Genomic DNA, 21,395 nt, shown 5'->3' with positions numbered 1-21,395 from the left:
CAATAAATACATAGAAGGAACATCTGGGACTTTCCTGATAGTCCAGTGGTTAAGAATCTGCCTTGCAAAGGAGGGGATAGGGGTTCAATCCCTGGTCAAGGAATTAAGATTCCACTTGCCTCAGGGAAGCTAAGATCACATGGTACAACTACAGAGCTCCCCACCCCTACCCCATCCCCACAAGCCACAGCTAGACTCCATGCACCACAAGGAAAGATCCCACATGACAAGAAAGATCCCAAATGCCCAGCAACTAAGACCTGAAACAGCTAAAAAAAAAAAAAAAACACTTAAAAAAATACATACAAGGAGCATCTATTGTGCCTGAAATTGAAGCCAGAAGGGCACTTCTTGGCCCTGTCCCCTCTACTCTCTTCCTATGCCAGCATCCATCAACCCCTCAAAGCTGTCCCCATCTCTCTACTGAATGGCTTCCTTGCAAGTAGTCCTCTGGAGACCCCACCGTTAATTCACTTTCTTCCACTCTTGTTCCTCATTACCTTTCACTCAGCGCCAAATAATTGATGCTTTCGAACTGTGGTGCTGGAGAAGACTCTTGAGAGTCCCTTGGACTACAAGGAGATCAAACCAATCCTAAAGGAAATCAACCTTGAATATTCATTAGAAGGACTGATGCTGAACCTTCAGTACTTTGCCACATGACCTGAAGAGCTGACTCACTGGAAAAGACCCTGATGCTGGGACAGACTGAAGGCAAAAGAAGGGGATGGCCGAGGGTGAGATAGTTAGACAGAATCATTGACTCAATGGACATGAATTTGAGCAAACTCTGGGAGATAGTGAAGGACAGGGAAGCCTGGCATGCTGCAGTCCATGGGGTCACAAAGATTTGGACATGACTTAGTAAGTGAACAACAACCACCTCTCTTTCAGCACACTTCTCCTCCATGGGTTACTCTGGGACACTATATTCTTCAGTTATCCACCTGTCTCTCATCTCATGCCTGATTCCTGATTTCTGTCATGAGCTGAATTGTGTCCCCTCCCTCTCTCCCTAATCCATACGTTGAAGTCCTAACCCCAGGTACCTCACAGTGTGGCGATATTTAGACAAAGGATCTTTAAAAAGTAATTAACGAGGTCATTAGGACCTGAATCCAATGGTATACTTATAAGAGGATATTGGGACACAGGTAGAGGGCAGACCCTGTGAAACAGGGAGAGAATGGCCATTTATGAGTGACAAGAGAGAGGCCGCTTGTCACTCGTAAATGGCCAAACAAAGGTCCGTCTAGTCAAGGCTATGGTTTTTCCTGTGGTCATGTATGGATGTGAGAGTTGGACTGTGAAGAAAGCTGAGCGCCGAAGGATTGATGCTTTTGAACTGTGGTGTTGGAGAAGACTCTTGAGAGTCCCTTGGACTGCAAGGAGATCCAACCAGTCCATTCTGAAGGAGATCAGCCCTGGGATTTCTTTGGAAGGACTGATGCTAAAGCTGAAACTCCAGTACTTTGGCCACCTCATGCGAAGAGTTGACTCATTGGAAAAGACTCTGATGCTGGGAGGGATTGGAGGCAGGAGGAGAAGGGGACGACAGAGAATGAGATGGCTGGATGGCATCACTGACTCGATGGACATGACTCTGAGTGAACTGTGGGAGTTGGGGATGGACAGGGAGGCCTGGAGTGCTGCGATTCATGGGGTCGCAGAGTCAGACACGACTGAGCAACTGAACTGAACTGAGAGAGAGGCCGCAGAAGAAACAAACCCTGTTCACATTTTGATCTCAGACGTCTAGCCTCTAGAATAGTGAGAAAATTAATTTCTGTTGTTTAAGTGACACAGTCTATGGTCCTCTGTCATTTTAGCCCTAGAAAACTAATATACTCCCTGTACTGAACGAACCATTACCCACAAAGACACCATCTTCTATTAATCCACATCCAGCTCTGAATTCCAATTGCCTACCAGATAATTCCTCCTGATTTAATTAATTAATTATTTTTGCCAATCGTTTAAACTTCAATTGATGCTTTCAAACTGTAGTGTTGGACAAAATTCTTGAAAAGCCCTTGGACTGCAAGTAAATCCAACCAATCAATCCTAAAGGAAATCAACCCTGAATATTCATTGGAAGGACTGATACTGAAGCTGAACCTCCAATACTTTGGTCACCTGATGTGAGGAGCTGACTCACTGGAAAAGACCCTGATGCTGGGAAAGACTGACGTCAGGAGAAGTGAACGACAGAGGATGTGATGATTGGATGGCATCACCAACTTAAAGGACATGAGCTTGAGCAAACTCTGGGAGATGGTGAAGGACAGGAAAGCCTGGTGTGCTGCAGTCCATGGGGCCACAAAGAGTAGGATGTGACTGAGCTAGGGGTCACAAAGAGTAGGATGTGACTGAGCTAATGAACAACAAAACTTCAAGAGGTTTACAGCTACAGAAGCCTTAAAGTCACCCAAATCTCCTTGCTTTACAGATGAGGAAACTGAGGCACTAAACAAAATAAACAGATAAAAAACAGATAGCTTTCTTCCTGACTTCCCTGTTCCTAAAAGCACCATACTTCTGGTGGTCACCACTCAAAAATGTGAAGTCATCTTTTCTTCTCTTTCATCCCATAGCCAATCAAGTGGATTCCAAAATCATGGTGCCTCTTGTCCAAAGTTTTGTTTTATCCTGATTTCCCCTAACATTAAATATTTCAGTGCATTTATATTTAGATAAGTATTGAATGTTTAGGCCTCAGTAGCCTGCTCTGTTATAAAGGTTAAAGGGTAAAAGCTGTAAGTTTTTCACATAGTTTTGGTTCCTGGTTTCATTCTATGGCCTTAGGCAGGCTTGTGACCTATAAAATGGGAATTACAATGGGACCTACATCATACATAGGGTTCTACAAGATGGCAGAGTAAAAAGGACGTGAACTCATCTTCTCCTGGGAGAACTCCAACATTACAACTTGCTGCTGAACAATTGTCAACAGAAGAATGTTGGATCCAACCAAAAAAGATACCTCACGTCCAAGGACAAAGGAGAAGCCCCAGCAAGACAGTTCAGTTCAGTTCAGTTAATTGGCTCAGTCGTGTCCAACTCTTTGCAACTCCATAAACTGCAGCACAACAGGCCTCCCTGTCCATCACCAACTCCCAGAGTTTACTCAAACTCATGTCCATTGAGTCGGTGATCCCATCCAACTATCTCATTCTCTGTCGTCCCCTTCTTCTCCTGCCCTCAATCTTTCCTAGCATCACGGTCTTTTCAAATGAGTCAGCTCTTCCCATCAGGTGTCCAAAGTATTGGAGTTCCGCTTCAACATCAGTCCTTCCAATGAATACCCACGATTGAGCTCTTTTAGGATGGACTGGTTGGATCTCCTTGCATCCAAGGGACTCTCAAGAGTCTTCTCCAACACCACAGTTCAAAAGCATCAATTCTATGGCACTCAGCTTTCTTTATAGTCCAGCTCTCACATCCATACATGACTACTGAAAACACCATAGCCTTGACGAGACAGACTTTTGTTGGCAAAGTAATGTCTCTGCTTTTTAATATGTTGTCTAGGTTGGTCATAACTTTCCTTCCAAGGAAAAGACAGCAGGAGGGGCGTAATCACGTTTAGAGTCAAACACTATACCTGCCAGAGATGCATGGAGGGCTCAAACAAAACCTTGTGAGCACCAGGAGACCCCACAGAGACTGAGCCAGACCTGCCTTTTGAGTGTCTGAGTGTCTTCTGTGGAGGTACAGGTCATTTGTAGCCTGCCACAGAGGTAGGGGCTCAGGATGCAGCAGAACTGGGTATGGCATAAGCGCTCTTGGAGAAGGTCGCCATTAACCCCACTATAGAGCTGTCAGAACTTACACAGGACTGAGGAAACAGACTCTTGGAGGTCATGAACAAAACCTTGTGAGCACCAGGACCCAGGAGAAAGAAGCAGTGACCCCACAAGAGACTGACCCAGACTTGCCTGTGAGTGTCCAGGAATCTATGGCGGAGGCATGGGTCGGCCGAGGCCTGCTGCAGGGTCGGGGGCACTGAATCCAGCAGTGCAGGCATGGGACCTTGGAAGGAGGCTGCCATTATTTTCATCAGCTCCACCATAGTTTGGCCTCAGGTCAAAAAATAGGGAAGCGACACAGCCCCACCCATCAATAGAAAATTGGTTAAAGATTTACCGTGCATAGCCCCGCCCAACAGAACAAGACCCAGTTTCCACCTCAGTCAGTCTCTCCCATGAGGAAGCTTCCATAAGCCTCCTATCTTTATCCATCAGAGGGCTGACAGAATGAAAACCACAATCACAGAAAACTAATCAAACTGATCACATGGACCGCAGTCTTGTCTAACTCAATGTAACTATGAACCATGCTGTCTGTGTAGGGCCACCCAAGACGGACAGGTTCATGGTGGAGTTCTGACAAAACGCAGTCCACTGGAGAAGGGAAGGGCAAACCACTTCAGTAATCTTGCCTTGAGAACCCCAGAACAGTTCAGTTCAGTTCAGTTGCTCAGTCGTGTCCAACTCTTTGTGACCCCATGAATTGCAGCACGCCAGGCCTCCCTGTCCATCACCAACTCCCGGAGTTCACTCAGACTCACGTCCATCGAGTCAGTGATGCCATCCAGCCATCTCATCCTCTGTCGTCCCCTTCTCCTCCTGCCCCCAATCCCTCCCAGCATCATAGTCTTTTCCAATGAGTCAACTCTTCACATGAGGTGGCCAAAGTACTGGAGTTTCAGCTTCAGCATCATTCCTTCCAAAAAAATTCCAGGGCTGATCTCCTTCAGAATGGACTGGTTGGATCTCCTTGCAGTCCAAGGGACTCTCAAGAGTCTTCTCCAACACCACAGTTTAAAAGCATCAATTCTTCAGCGCTCAGCCTTCTTCACAGTCCAACTCTCACATCCATACATGACCACTGGAAAAACCACAGCCTTGACTAGACGGACCTTTGTTGGCAAAGTAATGTCTCTGCTTTTCAATATGCTACCTAGGTTGGTCATAACTTTCCTTCCAAGGAGTAAGCGTCTTTTAATTTCATGGCTGCAGTAACCATCTGCAGTGATTTTGGAGCCCCAAAAAATAAAGTCTGACACTGTTTCCACTGTTTCCCCATCTATTTCCCATGAAGTGATGGGACCGGATGCCATGATCTAAGTTTTCTGAATGTTGAGCTTTAAGCCAACTTTTTCACTCTCCACTTTCACTTTCATCAAGAGGCTTTTGAGTTCCTCTTCACTTTCTGCCATAAGGGTGGTGTCATCTACATATCTGAGGTTATTGCTATTTCTCCCGGCAATCTCCATTCCAGCTTGTGTTTCTTCCAGTCCAGTGTTTCTCATGATGTACTCTGCATATAAGTTAAATAAGCAGGGTGATAATATACAACCTTGACGTACTCCTTTTCCTATTTGGAACCAGTCTGTTGTTCCATGTCCAGTTCTAACTGTTGCTTCCTGACCAGGACTGAAAGATGAAATCCCCAGGTTGGTAGGTGCCCAATATGCTCCTGGAGAACAGTGGAGAAATAACTCCACAAAGAATGAAGACAAGGAGCCAAAGGAAAAAGAACACCCAGTTGTGGATATGACTGGTGATATAAGCAAAGTCCAAGGCTGTAAAGAGCAATATTGCATAGGAACCTGGAATGTTAGGTCCATGAAACAAGGCAAAATGGAAGTGGTCACACAAGAGATGGCACGAGTGAATGTCGAAATTTTAGGAATCAGAGAACTAAAATGGACTGGAATGGGTGAATTTAACTCAGATGACCATTATATCTACTACTGTGGGCAAGAATCCCTTAGAAGAAATGGAGTAGCCATCATAGTCAACAAAAGAGTCCAAAATGCAGTACTTGGATGCAATCTCAAAAAAGACAGAATGATCTCTGTTCGTTTCCAAGGCAAACCATTCAATAACACGGTACTCCAAGTCTATGCCCCAACCAGTAATGCTGAAGAAGCTGAAGTTGAACAGTTCTATAAAGACCTACAAGACCTTCTAGAACTAACACCCAAAAAAGATGTCCTTTTCATCATAGGGGACTGGAATGCAAAAGTACTAAGTCAAGAGATACCTGGAGTAACTGGCAAGTTTGGCTCTGGAATACAAAATGAAGCAGGGCAAAAGTTAACAGAGTTTTGCCAAGAGAATGCACTGGTCATAGCAAACACCGTCTTCCAACAACACAAGAGAAGACTCTACGCATGGACACAGCCAAATGGTCAATACCAAAATCAGATCAATTATATTCTTTGCAGCCAAAGATGGAGAAGCTCTATACAGTCAGCAAAAACAAGACCGGGGCAACTGTGGCTCACATCATGAACTCCTTATTGCAAGATTCAGACTTAAATTGAAGAAAGTAGGGAAAAACCACTACACCATTCAGGTATGACCTAAATCAATTCCCTTACAATTATACAGTGGAAGTGACAAATAGATTCAAGGGATTAGATCTGATAAGAGTGCCTGACGAACTAGGAATGGAGGTTTGTGACACTGTACAGAAGGCAGTAGTAAAGACCATCCCCAAGAAAAAGAAATGCAAAAAGGCAAAATGGTTATCTGAGGAGGCCTTACAAATAGCTGAGAAAAGAAGAGAAGGGAAAGGCAAAGGAGAAAAGGAAAGATATACCCATATTAATGCAGAGTTCCAAAGAACAGCAAGGAGAAATAAAGCCTTCCTCAGTGATCAATGCAAAGAAACAGAGGAAAACGATAGAATGGGAAAGACTAGAGATCTCTTCAAGAAAATTAGAGATACTAAGAGAATATTTCAGGCAAAGATGGGCACAATAAAGAACAGCAACAGTACGAACCCAAGAGAAGCAGAAGATATTAAGAGGTGGCAAGAATACACAGAACTGTACAAAAAAGATCTTAATGACCCATATAATCACAATGGTGTGATCACTCACCTAGATCAGACATCCTGGAGTGTGAAGTTAAGTGGACCTTAGGAAGCACCACATGAACAAAGCTAGTGGAGGTGATGGAATTTCAGCTGAGCTATTTCAAATCCTAAAAGATGATGCTGTGAAAGTGCTGCACTCAATATGCCAGCAAATTTGGAAAACTCAGTGGTGGCCATAGGATTGGAAAAAGTCAGTTTTCATCACAATCCCAAAGAAAGGCAATGCCAAAGAATGTTCAACTACCGCATAGTTGCACCCATCCCACAGCTAGCAAAGTAATGCTCAAAATTCTCCAAGCCAGGCTTCAACAGTACGTGAACCATGAACTTCCAGATGTTCAAGGTGGATTTAGAAAAGGCAGAGGAACCAGAGATCAAATTGTCAACATCCACTGGATCATAGAAAAAGCAAGAGAATGCCAGAAAAACATCTGCTTTATTGACTATGCTAAAGTCTTTGTGTGGATCACAACAAACCCTGGAAAATTCTTAAAGAGATGGGGCTACCAGACCACCTTACCTGCCTCCTGAGAAATGTGTATGCAGGTCAGGAAGCAACAGTTAGAACCGGACATGGAACAACAGACTGGTTCCAAATTGGAAAGGAGTACGTCAAGGCTGTACATTGTCACCCTGCTTATTTAACTTATATGCAGAGTACATCATGAGAATTGCTGGTCTGGATGAAGCACAAACTGGAATCAAGATTTCCAGGAGAAATATCAATAACCTCAGATATGCAGATGATGCCACCCTTATGGCAAAAAGCAAAGAACTAAAGAGCCTCTTGATGAACGTGAAAGAGGAGAGTGAAAAAGTTGGCTTAAAATTCAACATTCAGAAAACTGAGATCATGGCATCTGGTCCCATCACTTCATGGCAAACAGATGGGGAAACAATGGAAACAGTGAGAGACTTTATTTTTTTAGGCTCCAAAATCACTGCAGATGGTGACTGCAGCCATGCAATTAAAACATGCTTGGTCCTTGGAAAAAAAGCTATGTACATCCTCAGTTCAGTTCAGTCACTCAGTCGTGTCCCCATGGACTGCAGCATGCCAGGCCTCCCTGTCCATCACCAACCTCAGAGTTTTAACAAACTTATGTCCATTGAGTTGATGATGTCATCCAACCATATCATCCTCTCTCGTCCCCTTCACCTCCCGCCCTCAGTCTTTCCCAGCATCAGGGTCTTTTCCAATGAGTCAACTCTTTGCATGAGGTGGCCAAAGTATTGGAGTTTCAGCTTTAGCATCAGTTCTTCCAATGAATATTCAGGACTGATTTCCTTTAGGATGGGCTGTTTGGATCTCTCTGCTGTCCAAGGGACTCTCAAGAGTCTTCTCCAACACCACAGTTCAAACCATCAATTCTTCAGCACTCAGCTTTCCTTATAGTCCAACTCTCACATCCATACATGACTACTAGAAAAACCACAGCTTTGACTACACAGATGTTTGTTGGCAAAGTTATATCTCTGGTTTTTAATATGATGTCTAGGTTGGTCTTAACTTTTCTTCTAAGCAGCAAGCATCTTTTAATTTCATGGCTGCAGTCACCATCTGCAGTGATTTTGGAGCCCAATAAAATAGTCTTTCACTGTTTCCATTGCTTCCCCATCTATTTGCCATAAAATGATGGGACCAGATGCCATGATCTTAGGTTTCTAAATATTGAGCTTTAATCCAGCTTTTTTACTCTCTCACTTTCATCAAGAAGCTCTTTAGTTCTCTTTGCTTTCTGACATAAGGGTGGTGTCATTTGCATATCTGAGGTTATTGATATTTCTTCTAGCAATCTTGATTCCAATTTGTGCTTCATCCAGCCCAGCAATTCTCATGATGTACTCTGCATTAAGTTAAATAAGCAGGGTGACAATATACAGCCTTGACATACTCCTTTCCCAATTTGGAACCAGTCTGTTGTTCCATGTCCGGTTCTAACTGTTACTTCTTGACCTGCATACAGATTTCTCAGGAGGCAGGTAAGGTGGTCTGGTAGCCCCATCTCTTTAAGAATTTTCCAGGGTTTGTTGTGATCCACATGGTCAAAGGCTTTGGCATAGTCAATAAAGCAGAAGAACTCTCTTGCTTTTTTGATGATCCAATGGATGTTGGCAATTTGATCTCTGGTTCCTCTGCCTTTTCTAAATCCAGCTTGAAATTCTGGAAATTCATGGTTTATGTACTGTTGAAGCCTGGCTTGGATAATTTTGAGCATTACTTTACTAGTGTGTGAGATATGACCAACCTAGACAGCATATTAAAAAGCAGAGACATAACTTTGCCAACAAAGGTCCGTCTAGTCAAAGTCATGGTGTTTCCCGTAGTCATGTATCCGTGTGAGAGTTGGACCATAAAGAAAGCTGAGTGCTGAAGAACTGAGGCTTTTGAACTGTACTGTTGGAGAAGACTCTTAAGAGTCCCTTGGACTGCAAGGAAATCAACCAGTCCATCCTAAAGGAAATCAGTCCTGAATATTCATTGGAAGGACTGATGCTGAAGCTGAAACTCCAATACTTTGGCCACCTAATGTGAAGAGCTGACTGACTGGAAAAGACGCTGATGCTGGGAAAGATTAAAAGTGGGAGATGGGAATTTATTTATGGGAATTTATTTGCTGTTACCCAACTGGTAACAGCAAATACAAATCCTATGAGTGACTACAATTTCAATTCCTGCCTCAAAGAATGCAAAGTTCTAAGAAATCATGCCTGAAGTTAAAAATCACAAAACACACAAGAAACAAGGTACCATAAGTGAAAACCAGCAGAAACAACAAACAGCTTAATTGGACTCACTAAAATTTGAGATCTGGAAATTATCCAGTACAATAAATGTGAGCCTTAAATATATTTGTTAGATGCTCAGTCGTGTCTACTCTTTGCGACCCCACGGAATGTACCCTGCCAGACTCCTCTGTCCATGGAATTCTCCAGGCAAGATAAGTGGAGTGGGTGGCCATTCCCTTCTCCAGGGGATCTTCCCAACCGAGGGATCAAACCTGGTTCTCCTGCACTGCAGGCAGATTCTTGAGTATCTGAGCCATCAGAGCAAAAGACTATATAAAAACCCTATCTGTAGCGGTAGGCATGGGGAAGGAGCTAGAATGGATTACATAGCAGATTAGATACTGTTAAAGGCTATGGTTTTTCCAGTAGTCATGTTTGCGTGTGAGAGCTGGACAATAAAAAAGGCTGAGCACCGAAGAATTGATGCTTTCGAACTGTGGTGCTAGACAAGACTTTTGAGAGTCCCTTGGACTACGCAGAGGTCAAACCAGTCAATCCTAAAGGAATACTCATTGGAAGGACTAATGCTAAAGCGGAAGCTCCAATACTCTGGCCACCTGATGTGAAGAGCTGACTCCTTGGAAAAGACCATGATGTTGGGAAAGACTGAGGGCCGGAGGCGAAGGGGATGACAGAGGATGAGATGGTTGGACAGCATCATTGACTCAATGGACATAACTTTGAGTAAACTCTGGGAGTTGGTGATGGACAGAGAAGCTTGTGCTGCAGTCCATGGGGTTGCAAAGAGTCGGACATGACTGAGCAACTGAACAAAAAAGGCAGAATTCACTTGCTAGAAGATGGATCTAAAGAAATCTAGAAAGTGATCAGGGATACAAAGAGACAAAGAATAAAATAACTACATATGTGACACTGGAGAGTACAATACGATGGTCTAATATGTATTTAATTGTATTTACAGAAGAAAGTAAAGGAAAGAATAAGGAAGAAGAGGTATTTGTAGACTCAACACCAGAACTAGATGAGTTGACAGAGGGACCTAAGGCAATTTAGTTTAGACAATCACTCTCAGAGCCAGTCCTGCATTTGCACAAACTCAAAAATGAGCACTTCCTTAAATCTGAGGCCCTAGGCATGTCACGGGCTATACACTAGTGCTGGTCCTGCTGAGCATTTTTCCAGCATGTTGTAAGACACCAAACTCTGGAGCCAGAAATTCCAAGAATAAATAAAATATACTCATGTGCAGTAATAGCAAAGTGAAAACTGCAGAGGGCCAGGGTCAAGTACAGATCAATAAAAAAGAAACTACAATCAGACTGACCACAGACTTCCCAGCAGCCACAGTGGAAGCCAGAACAGTATCTTCAAGGTACTGAGATTAAATAATTGGCAGTCGAGAATTTCATTCAATAACTTTAATATGAGAGTAAAAGACATGAAAGTTGTTCAGTCATGTTCAACTCTTTGCAACCCCATGAACTATACAGTCCATGGAATTCTCCAGGCCAGAACACTGCAGAGGGTAGCCATTCCCTTCTCCAGGGGATCTTCCTGACTCAGGAATCAAACCGGGGTCTCCTGCATTGCAGATTCTTTACCAGCTGATCCACCAGGGAAGCCCCCAAGAGTAAAAGAAAGTCATTTTCAAGCTCACAAAAACTAAGAGAACTTACTGCTAATAGACCCTCACTGAAGGAAGCACTGAAGGATGAATTTCAGGCAGAAAGAAGGCAATCTCAGGTGGACAGTCTTACAAAAAGAACTATGGAGACTTCCCTGGTGGTCCAGTGGTTAAGAATCTGCTTGCCAATGCAGAAGACACAGGTTCAATCTCTGCCCCAAGAAGATTCCACATGCTGTGGGGCAACTAAGCCTGTGTGCCACAATTACTGAAGCCTGTGCTCCGTAACAGGAGAAACCACTGCAGTGAGAAGCCTGTGCACAGCAACAAAGACCCAGCACAGCCAAAAATTTTAAATTAATTAATTTTAAAAAGGAACTGTGAACAAAGAGATTGGTGATTCTGTAAGCCACCAATGAACAACATTTGATTGCATAAAGAAACAATGGTATCTCATCTATCTTGGAAAAAAACACAGAATGAAAATACTGGTTTATAACAGGAAATAAATGATGAGGGAGTAAGGGGCCTAAGTTAAAGTAGTTTAAGGTCCTTTATTGTTTTGTTTGGGCTTCCACAATGGCTCAGTAGTGAAGAAGCTGCCTGCAATGCAGGAGATGCAGGAGATGTGGGTTCTGTCCCTGGGTTGGGAAGATCCTCTGGAGGAAGAACTGGCAACACACCCAGTATTCTTGCCTAAAAAATCTCGTGGACAGAGGAGCATGGTGGGCATAGTGCAAAGGGTTGCAAAGAGTCAGCCACAACTGAGCACAGAATACACTGTTTTGTTTTAGCAGTTAAAAATTCTGATTAAATTTTAAATATCTAGAGGACCCACCAAAAGAATAAATAAAGACTGTAACTTCCATGGCAATCAATAGGGGAAAAATGGGGTATTAAAAAGTTCAATCTGTAAAAATAAAAGAAAGCAGAAGGAAAAAACAAAAATAAAAACCAGGACATAGGTGAAGTTATTTCTGTGTAGGGACAGGGGGTATATAGGAACTTTCTGTACCTTCCTTTCCATGTTGTTACAAATCTAAAATTGTGCTGAAAAAAATTATGTCTTAAACACACACACACCCAGCACAAACAGCACAAAATAAGATAGAAAGAAATCTGACTAATTCAATAATCTTCAGCTCTTACATTCATTCTGACTGAAATATTTTGCTCTGCATTGAAAAGACAAAGGTTGTCAGAATGGCTAGAAAACAAAATCCAGTAATGGGGGTGTATTACAAGTAAAAGAGCTAGGTTAAGGAGCTGCTAAAGTTTCTTCTAGATGGAGAAGCTCTATACAGTCAGCAAAAACAAGACCAGTAGCTGACTGGGGTTCAGATCATGAAGTCCTTATTGCCAAATTCAGACTTAAATTGAAGAAAGTAGGGAAAACCACTAGACCATTCAGGTATGACCTAAATCAAATCCCTAACGATTATACAGTGGAAGTGAAAAATAGATTCAAGGGATTAGATCTGGCTTTCGAACTGTAGTGTTGGAGAAGACTCTTAAGAGTCCCTTGGACAGCAAGGAGATCCAACCAGTCAATCCTAAAGGAAATCAACCCTGAATATTCAGTGGAAGGACTGATGCTGCAGCTGAAGCCCCAATACTTTGGCCACCTGAGGCAAAGAACTGACTCATTAGAAAAGACCCTGATGCTGGGAACAATTGAAGGCAGGAGGCAAAGGAGATGTCAGAGGATGAGATGGTTGGATGGCATCACTGACTCAATGGACATGAGTTTGAGTAAGCTATGAGAGTTGGTGATGGACAGGGAAGCCTGGCATGCTGCAGTCCACGGGATCACAAAGAGTCAGACATGACTGAGCAACTGAACTGAACTGAAAGTTTCTTCCTGCTTTATCCATCTGCAACTTTTCCATAAAGTCAACCAGAACAAATGTGGTCATGTGACAAGTGTTTGATAAAGGAACTATTGGCAAACATTCGGGTAGAGTGTAAGGAAACCAGAGGGATAAGTTCAACACCCTGGAACTGGAAAACATAGGGCTCTGTTATCACCTCCAGGACTGAAAGGCCAAGGAGAGCTGGGCAGTTACGAGAACCCATCCTGACTCCTTCCAATCCATCTTCCACACTGTGGCCAGAGTGACATACTCCCTAATACATGCACTCACTCACACACATTTACAGCTTCAAGTCTTTTAAGAGAACCTCATAGTCCTTGAGGTTAAAACCGCCTTCACATAGCCTCAAAGCCTTTTGTGATCTGTCCTCTATGCCTTATCTCCAGCTTTTTCTGGGACCAGAGTCTACCTCTCTTTCAGCTTTTTAGTCACAATGGCCTTCTCTTATATTCTTGGCTTCACCAAGCATGTTCCTTCCCACTTCAGGACCTTTGCATGTGCTGTTCTCTGCATACAGTACTTCTCACTCTACTCTCTAAACCCACTCAACCCCACTCATCTTTCTGGGCTGAGCTCAAGTGTCACTTACTAGAGGAACTTTCCCAAAACCCCACCTTCATAATATACCTTCAGGACATTAATCTCTCTCCTGCGGAGCACTCACCACTATTCTAATTTTCTATTCAATGGACTGGTTCAAAATTGGGAAAGGAGTATGTATATTGTCAAGGCTGTATATTGTCACCCTGCTTATCTAACTTATATGCAGAGTACATCATGTGAAATGCCCAATTTGATGAAGCACAAGCTGGAATCAAGATTTCCAGGAGAAATATCAATAACCTCAGATATGCAAATGATAGCACTTTAATGGAAGAAACTAAAGAGGAACTAAAGAGTCTCTTGATGAAAGTGAAAGCGGAGAGTGAAAAAGTTGGCTTAAAAGTCAGCATTCAGAAAACTAAGATCATGGCATCTGGTCCCATCACTTCATGTCAAGTAGATGGGGAAAATGTGGAAACAATGTCAGATTTCATTTTCTTAGGCTCCAAAAGCACTGTAGATGGTAACTGCAGCCACAAAACTAAAAGACACTTGCTTCCTGAAAGACTAGTTATGACAAACCTAGACAGTGTATTAAAAAGCAGAGACATCACTTGGCCAACAAAGGTCCATATAGTCAAAGCTGTGGTTTTTCCAGTAGTCATATGTGGATGTGAGAGTTGGGACCATAAAGAAGGCTGAGTACTAAGAACTGATGCTTTTGAACCGTGGTGCTGGAGAAGACTAGTGAGAGTCCCTTGGACTGCAAGCTCATAGGGTTGCAAAAAGCTGGACAAGACTTAGCAACTGAACAGCAATTCGTATTTGTGCAATTGTTTGATGTATGTGTGTTCCACTACACTGGAAGCTCCATGAGAGCAAGAAAGGTACCCTTTTGCTCACTACGGTGCAGTGTGTGGCCCTTGGCATCTAGCAGAAGCTCAATACATATTGATGAATAAAGAAATGAAAATATCCTAAGAGAAGGGCACTTTGCACAGAAATAAGCATTATATACCCTAAGAAGCTTTGCCCAATTTCGTTAAATTTACATTCATTCATTCACAGATTATTTACTTGCCGTTTCTCTGTGTCAGAACTCAAGGCAGCTTCCTTCAAAAATTTTTTTCGGAATACATGGCAAGAACATGGTGGGAGAGTCTTCAAGCCAGGGCAGTAGATGGCATCTCAGTAAACCTGGTGGGCACTCAAGGTGGAAAATAGGGGGTGCCTTCCCACTCTTGGCCCATCAGACACAGAGCTAGGATTGAACAGTCAACCATGAGCCCTTCCCAGGGCCCTAAATGGTGGCCAGGGCCACAGTCAGTGGCACCCAACTGACTGAACTCTGGGCATTTTGGCACAGTGGGGCTGATGGAGCTGAGTTTGGTTGGCTCCAGACAATTGCTAACTACAGAGAAAATCCTCCGCCTCAAAATTCCCATTTGGGAAAGAGGCAAAAAGCATTTTCTTTGATTATTAAAGTTCTCTGATTTGATTGACTTTACACATGAATGGTAATGGCCGTATGCCTCGGCTTCCTCATCTTCAACAAGCATGAATGCTTTTAGGTTCTTAAAGAGCATCAGTAAATAGCAATAAGAGCAATAGCAGCAACTAACATTTAGTTAGTGAACACCAATTAGTTAGTGAACACCACTCTGTGACAGACTGTGCTAAGTTCTTTACACATGTATACATATATGTGGTATCTCTTAATATATATATATGGGTTGCCATTTCCTTCTCCAGGAGATCTTCCCGACCCAGGGATTGAACCCGGGTCTCCCACATGGTAGTATCTCTTAATCTTCACATAAATGAACTCAGGTTGGTCCCCTGCTTAAAGCCCTTCTGATTCCTTATCATGGCCTTCAAGAACCTACATGAATGATTTCTGCTGTTTTACACTACATGGTCTCCCCCCTCAGTCAGTTCCAGCAGCATGCACCTTCCTTTCACAACTCACAGACGTCAAGCTTGTTCCTACCTTATCACCGATGCACCAGCTAACCCTTCTGCCTGAAGTGCTCATCCCTCAGATCTGTGTGGGTTCCTCCTGCTGGTCACTTGGGTCTCACCTCAGTTACTACCTCCCTGACTCCCTTACCCCATTCACCCTATAGCTCCATCACCTTACCATTTTATGGCCTCCATAGCAAGTACCACTATTTGAAATTATATTAATTTTTTGTTTACTCCACTACCATCTGTCTCTCTTAACTAGAACATACACTCCATGATAGCCAAGTCTTATCTATCTTGTTCACTCTTGATTTCTCAGTGGCCAGAACTTGATACAGTGGCCAGCATGTATCAGGCCTTCCACAAACATTTCTCAAGTTAAAAAAAAAAAAGGGTGAAAGACCCTGTAAGATACCTACACCGTTTTTTCAATGAAGGACCTGAGGCTTAATAACATTGGGTGGCTTGTCTACGGTCACAGGGACAGTGAGTAAATAGAGGCAATGAGTAACAATCTTACCCAGGCCTACTTCCTCCTGGACTTGTGCTCTGAATCATTACATCCTGTTCTCTGATTTGACTGACTTTACCCATGGATGGTAATGGCCCTAGGCCTTGGCAAACTGGGATTCATCCCATGAATCATGTCTTGTATCCTCCCCACTACTACTCCCATTTTCATTCTTTACATTGAGCCTGGATTAAGAGCTAGACAGTAAAGAGGCATTGAATAAACCAGTACAGAGAGTATGAACTGATACAGTCACTTGGGATAACTGTTTGGAAATACTAACAATGATTCAGTCCTTAGTTTATAGGTACAGATACACAAACATGTGTCCAACCAAAAGCCATGTACAAGAATATTCACCGAAGCAACATTCCTAAAATCAAACGCTCGGAACAACCTAAATGTCCATCAAATAGAATGAATAAACATATTATAGTAAAATCATAAGATGGAATATTATATAGCAACAAAAAAGAAAACACAACTATATGCAACTACATGAATGAATCTCACCAAGAAAAAAGCATCTACTGTCTGCTGCCGCTGAGTCACGTCAGTCGTGTCCAACTCTGTGCGACCCCACAGACGGCAGCCCACCAGGCTCCCCCGTCCCTGGGATTCTCCAGGCAAGAACACTGCAGTGGGTTGCCATTTCCTTCTGCAATAGTTCCCTTTAAAGAAAGATTTTTAAAATAGACTACATTAATCTATGTTGCTAAAAGTCAAAATAGTGACTATCCTTGGGGGTGGAGGTGGGGCCTGGGGGTCGTTTGGGACGGGAAGAGTGTGAGTGGGGCTTCCTGAATCAGGTAATATAGTTTCTAGACCTGGATGTTAGTTCCATGGCAGTGTTCGCTTTGTGAAAATTCATTCAGTTATACACTTCTGATTTTGTACACTTTTATGTTGTAAAATAATATATTTATGTTGAATCATATGAAATGCTACTTTGTCCATGAAAAGTCACTGAATATTAGCAATTTCATATGGTTCAACTAAAATGTTATACTTCAATGAAAGAATTACTTATGAAAAAAAAAAGTCCTGCCCAGTTGAATTGCTTTGTACACAGCTCTGTAAAAACTAGTTATGAGAAAGAGCTTGTGCCTTCCAAGGGCTCTTTGGCAGATGGTAAACAGGTTCAGGATGGTTATAAATTCCTCCCCAGGGCCTGAGGCTGGTGCACTTGGCCTTGTACTCAGGTCCAGAGTCCAGCCAGCCCTGGTGTGGTACAAGTCAGCTAGAGGAGGCCAGGATGTCCTCAGGCAGAGATGAAGGAACCACTCCAGCCTCAGGCTCAGGGTGTCATTGTTCTTGCAACACACCAGGTCACGCCTGCCCTGCTCTTTGCACTCACAGTGACCTCCTTTCTGGACATCTGCAAGGTTCTTGCTCCTCAGCCTTCAGACTTCTCAAAGAGATGTTCTCTGACCTCCCTAAAGATCTTTCCTTTCATCACTGTCACATTCCCTTCATGGATTTGATCAACCTCTGAAATTGTTATTATTTGGGTGTTTACTTTTTAATATTTGCTTTCCTTATTAGACTAAGGTATATGAGGGCAGGAGATTCCTATAAGTTATTCACTGTTGTACTCTTAGGGCCCAGGATGGCACCTAGTACCTAGATGCTGCTTAAATATTGGCTGAATGAATGAACAATGAATGACTGACCAAATGAAGTGGCATAAGGCCAAGAGACAAAAGGTGGCCCAAAGCACACTGTCAAGATGGAAAAGTGGATGCAGCTCCAATTTCTCTCAAGGGACACGAAAGCCAAGATCAGCCTCCAAAAAGTTGCTGACCCCTCCAGAGTCCAGATATCTGTTATCCCTGTGTTTCTCTCAGGGTCCCCATTCTGTCCTATGAAAGACACAGACACTTAGGAGGTATTAACTGCACCACTGCATCAATGGACATGAGTCTGAGCAAACTCTGGGACATCGTGAAAGACAGGGAAACCTGGCGTGCTGCAATCCACAGGGTTGCAGAGTCAGACATGACTTAGCAACTGAACAACAAAATCAGCTGAGTTTTTCAAGATTACCAGGGAATTTCTGTGATTTGCAAGCAAGGACCAAGAGAGCTACTCATTTTTTTTCTTTTTCTTCTTCACTTCCTACTTACTGTTCTCAATGGTTGCTCTGGATTTAGCTCCCACATCTGAAATGAGCAGTGTGCTTCATTGTAGGTGAACCTGAACTAATGCAAATTTGAACCTGTGCCATTTAAATATATTCATAAAAATCTTGATTCAGTTAGCCAAAGCTAAAACAATGCAATTCCGACTTTACAGTCACACCTATGAGGAAACCACTCTGGACTATCTGAAGTTTAGGAAAGCTTCTTTTGCATAGCCTTCCACAACCCTGTTCTTGGACGGTCTTGAAGGAAGAATGGGGAAGAGGAGGCTAGTGACCTGTATTATCTTAACCAAACTAAAATCTTCAAAACTTCTCTGTTAAACAGAGCAATGAGAGGATCTCAAAACTACTTGTGCACTTGGCTCTGAGCTGGATTGCTTGAAGAATATCACGCCCTTTAGGGCTCATGATAACCCACTGAAGCAGATACTATGACTATCTCCTTTTTCACAATAGAGATTTAAAGAGATTAAGAATTATGTAAAGTCACCAAATGTTTAACAATCCCCATCCCAATACTGATATAAGAGAACCATTATTCCCAGAATATTACAGGATCTGCTACTACCTAAAGCCAAACATCTAAAAGCAACTTTTTCGCAAACTATTTAAGATACCCAGCCACACAGTTAAAAGTATAACTTTTGTCCTGTAAAAACTGTACTAGTTAAAGCAGCAACGACAGCACGGTATGACCCTTTGAACTCTGTGTTGATAAAGAAAACTTTGTTTGCATTTTAGTGTTTTTCTCTTTCTGAGGTTTTGATGCACCCAGATAAATAGGCTTCTCTTAAAATTCTAACTCACTCCCTACATTAAAATGGTTGGATATGTTGAATCATCATCAAAATGTGTATTTAGCACTCAGAATGTGCCAGGGGCTATCCTAAGTGCTCTATGAGCATTATTCCATTCAAGGTCCACTCAGGCGTTTTTGCTAAGTACTACTATTAGTTTTCATATGAGAAAGAAACTCTGTCATATGAAAAAGAGAGAGGCACATAAAGTTTAGCTAACCTGTCCAAGGCTGTAGAGCTTGTAAGGGTGGAACTGAACCCCAGCAGCCTGTGGTCAATGTTTGTACATCTGTTTTTCAAGATTTCCAGGCTTCAAAACACCTCAATACACTGAGCCAGAAACCCTAGGGGCTAGTGCCAGAACAGAGTTCTCACCTTAGGTCTGACATGTCGCCCTGGCTATCTTAACTTGCAGGACCACTCCGCATGGCTCCTTCCTGCTCCTGGGACTTCTGCCACCCCTCGCCTGGCTGAGTTGGCTTCCTGCAGACGCGAGATGCAGGAAAGCACCGCCAGGGCCCCCAGGGCCTTCCTTTGCTTTCTGTATTCTCGGATCACTGATGTTAACTGTAATTAAATCATCCTTGGAAACAAACAAATTATTATTTGTTAACATCTATCTCCCCTTCTGACTATATAAATAATAGCAGTTCCAGAGTTTCTATAAAGGTGGGGGCAGGTCATTATTTGTGTTGGGGGTTTGGTTCCAGGGCTTCCTATTTGATATAAGGTTGAAAAAAGTCAACTGAAAACACAAATAAATGAGGTTGCTGATGAAGATAAGGGATGACACCATGGTATCACCACTGACAGTAAGCTCTATGTGGGTAAAAATAGCATCTATCTCTTTCATCACTGTAAACCCAACACCTGATAAATAAGAAGTCTATAATAATGTTTTGTGGAATTAATAAATAATTAAAACAGAGCCTCTGACTTCTCATCTGAAAAAGAGAGAAGATAAGACCCAGAGCACAGTTTTTTTGAAGCACCATGACATATGAAAACAGGTCGAGCACAGGAATGGCATACAGTAGGTTCCCCATAAATGTGTGGCACTGAATGGGAATTCCTGCCTCTCCTCATTCCCATTGTACTCAGCTCCCATTTTAATAAAAGGACAAGGCACAGAACTGAAGCCACTGGACTCTCTGGACACAATCTGGTAGGGGTGAAGACGTTTACAGCTGTGTTAGGGTAAAAGGACTGTAATTGCATAGGTAGAAATGCAGGGCTGTTAGGATCCACCTCTAGCAGGAAAGTTACACCTGGGGAATAGACAAGCCAGCTTTGGAATGAACAAAGTCCCAGGAAGTAGGGGAAAAAAAAAAATCCAGTGCAGGTCTACTTGGCACTCAATCTAAAGAATGAAGGTGGTACCATCAAACCGGGAAGGCACAGATGCCTAGCATTCCCCCACCATCTTTCATTCTGTCCCCTCTCCTCCGGCTAGTATTAAAACACAAATCGGAGTGTGTAGGGACCCTGCTTAAAACCCTGAAGAGGACACTATCTGAACTCCTCACCAGGCTGATCTCAACCCTACTTGCCAAGCTGTGGCCACAGAGGCCTCCCGTAGGCAACTTAATGAGGCCTTCCCCAGGCAACTATCCACTTCCCTTTCCCCGCTGGGGTCCCTCTGCCTGTCTCCTCACCCTCCTTCGGGTCACTCCTTCCCTGTCTCCAAATCTCAACTCATAACCACTTTATCAGAAAGAGACCTGACCCCCTCACCGCCATGCCAAATTAAAATCAGGTCCTTCCTGGCTCTCCACATACCCTCAGATCTTGCTACATCTCCCTCCTAGCACTTATCATAGACTCAAATTGCATAGTCTGCCTTCTCCCCAAATTGTGAGCTTCACCAGGGCAGGGAGGGCTGTCTGTCCCTCACGACCAAGTGCCCAGAGTCAGGGCAGGCCGCAGCACAGAATATATGATTGAATGAATGAATGGATGGATTTCTCCTAAGTAACCCCCAAACCTCTCCTCTCTTTAGGTTTCCAGGAACAGTGGAATACGGTCCCCAGTGCCCTCCTAGTCACTGAGTCACAGTCCGCTCAGGCATCAGAGGCTCCTCCCAGTTCAGGACTGGTATCCTTCATGGACCCACCATCCCACCAGAGCTGGGGTCTCCTCACTCCTCCTTTAGAAAAGCTGAAAAAAAGACCAGGAATGAAAGGAACACATTTCTTGGCTAATTTCTCTAATAAAGAACACAGGATAACTCCAACCCCTGCCACCACCCCCCACCCCCATCCCCATCTTGATCTTATAGAGTTCAGAAAGTATTTCT

The 21,395-nt window shown here is 43.2% G+C and overlaps 1 protein-coding gene across 12 annotated transcripts in view; it reads right to left on the bottom strand.

The window, feature by feature from the left end:
* The window catches only part of LOC147369572 (uncharacterized), a 545,146-nt gene that overhangs the window by 387,720 nt on the left and 136,031 nt on the right, over window positions 1–21,395 (bottom strand). For 2 of the 12 annotated variants that reach the window (XR_015167595.1, XM_086412163.1), the window contains exon 2: window positions 19,475–19,682. The exons of the other annotated variants lie outside the window; for them this stretch is intronic. Coding sequence is in view for 1 of the 2 variants with exons in the window: in XM_086412163.1 (XP_086268289.1) it covers window positions 19,475–19,488 (14 nt within the window). In the remaining variant the exon portion in view is untranslated. The remainder of the gene's footprint in view (window positions 1–19,474; window positions 19,683–21,395) is intronic. 12 annotated transcript variants of the gene reach the window in all.

The sequence above is a fragment of the Bos grunniens genome, chromosome 7, assembly GCF_055505025.1.
Source record: "Bos grunniens cultivar Pamir isolate PY7600 chromosome 7, Bosgru_T2T1.0, whole genome shotgun sequence".
In the NCBI taxonomy this organism is placed as follows: Eukaryota; Metazoa; Chordata; class Mammalia; order Artiodactyla; family Bovidae; genus Bos; species Bos grunniens.
Note: the sequence above shows the minus strand (reverse complement) of the source record. Positions and strands in the feature narration are given on the sequence as shown.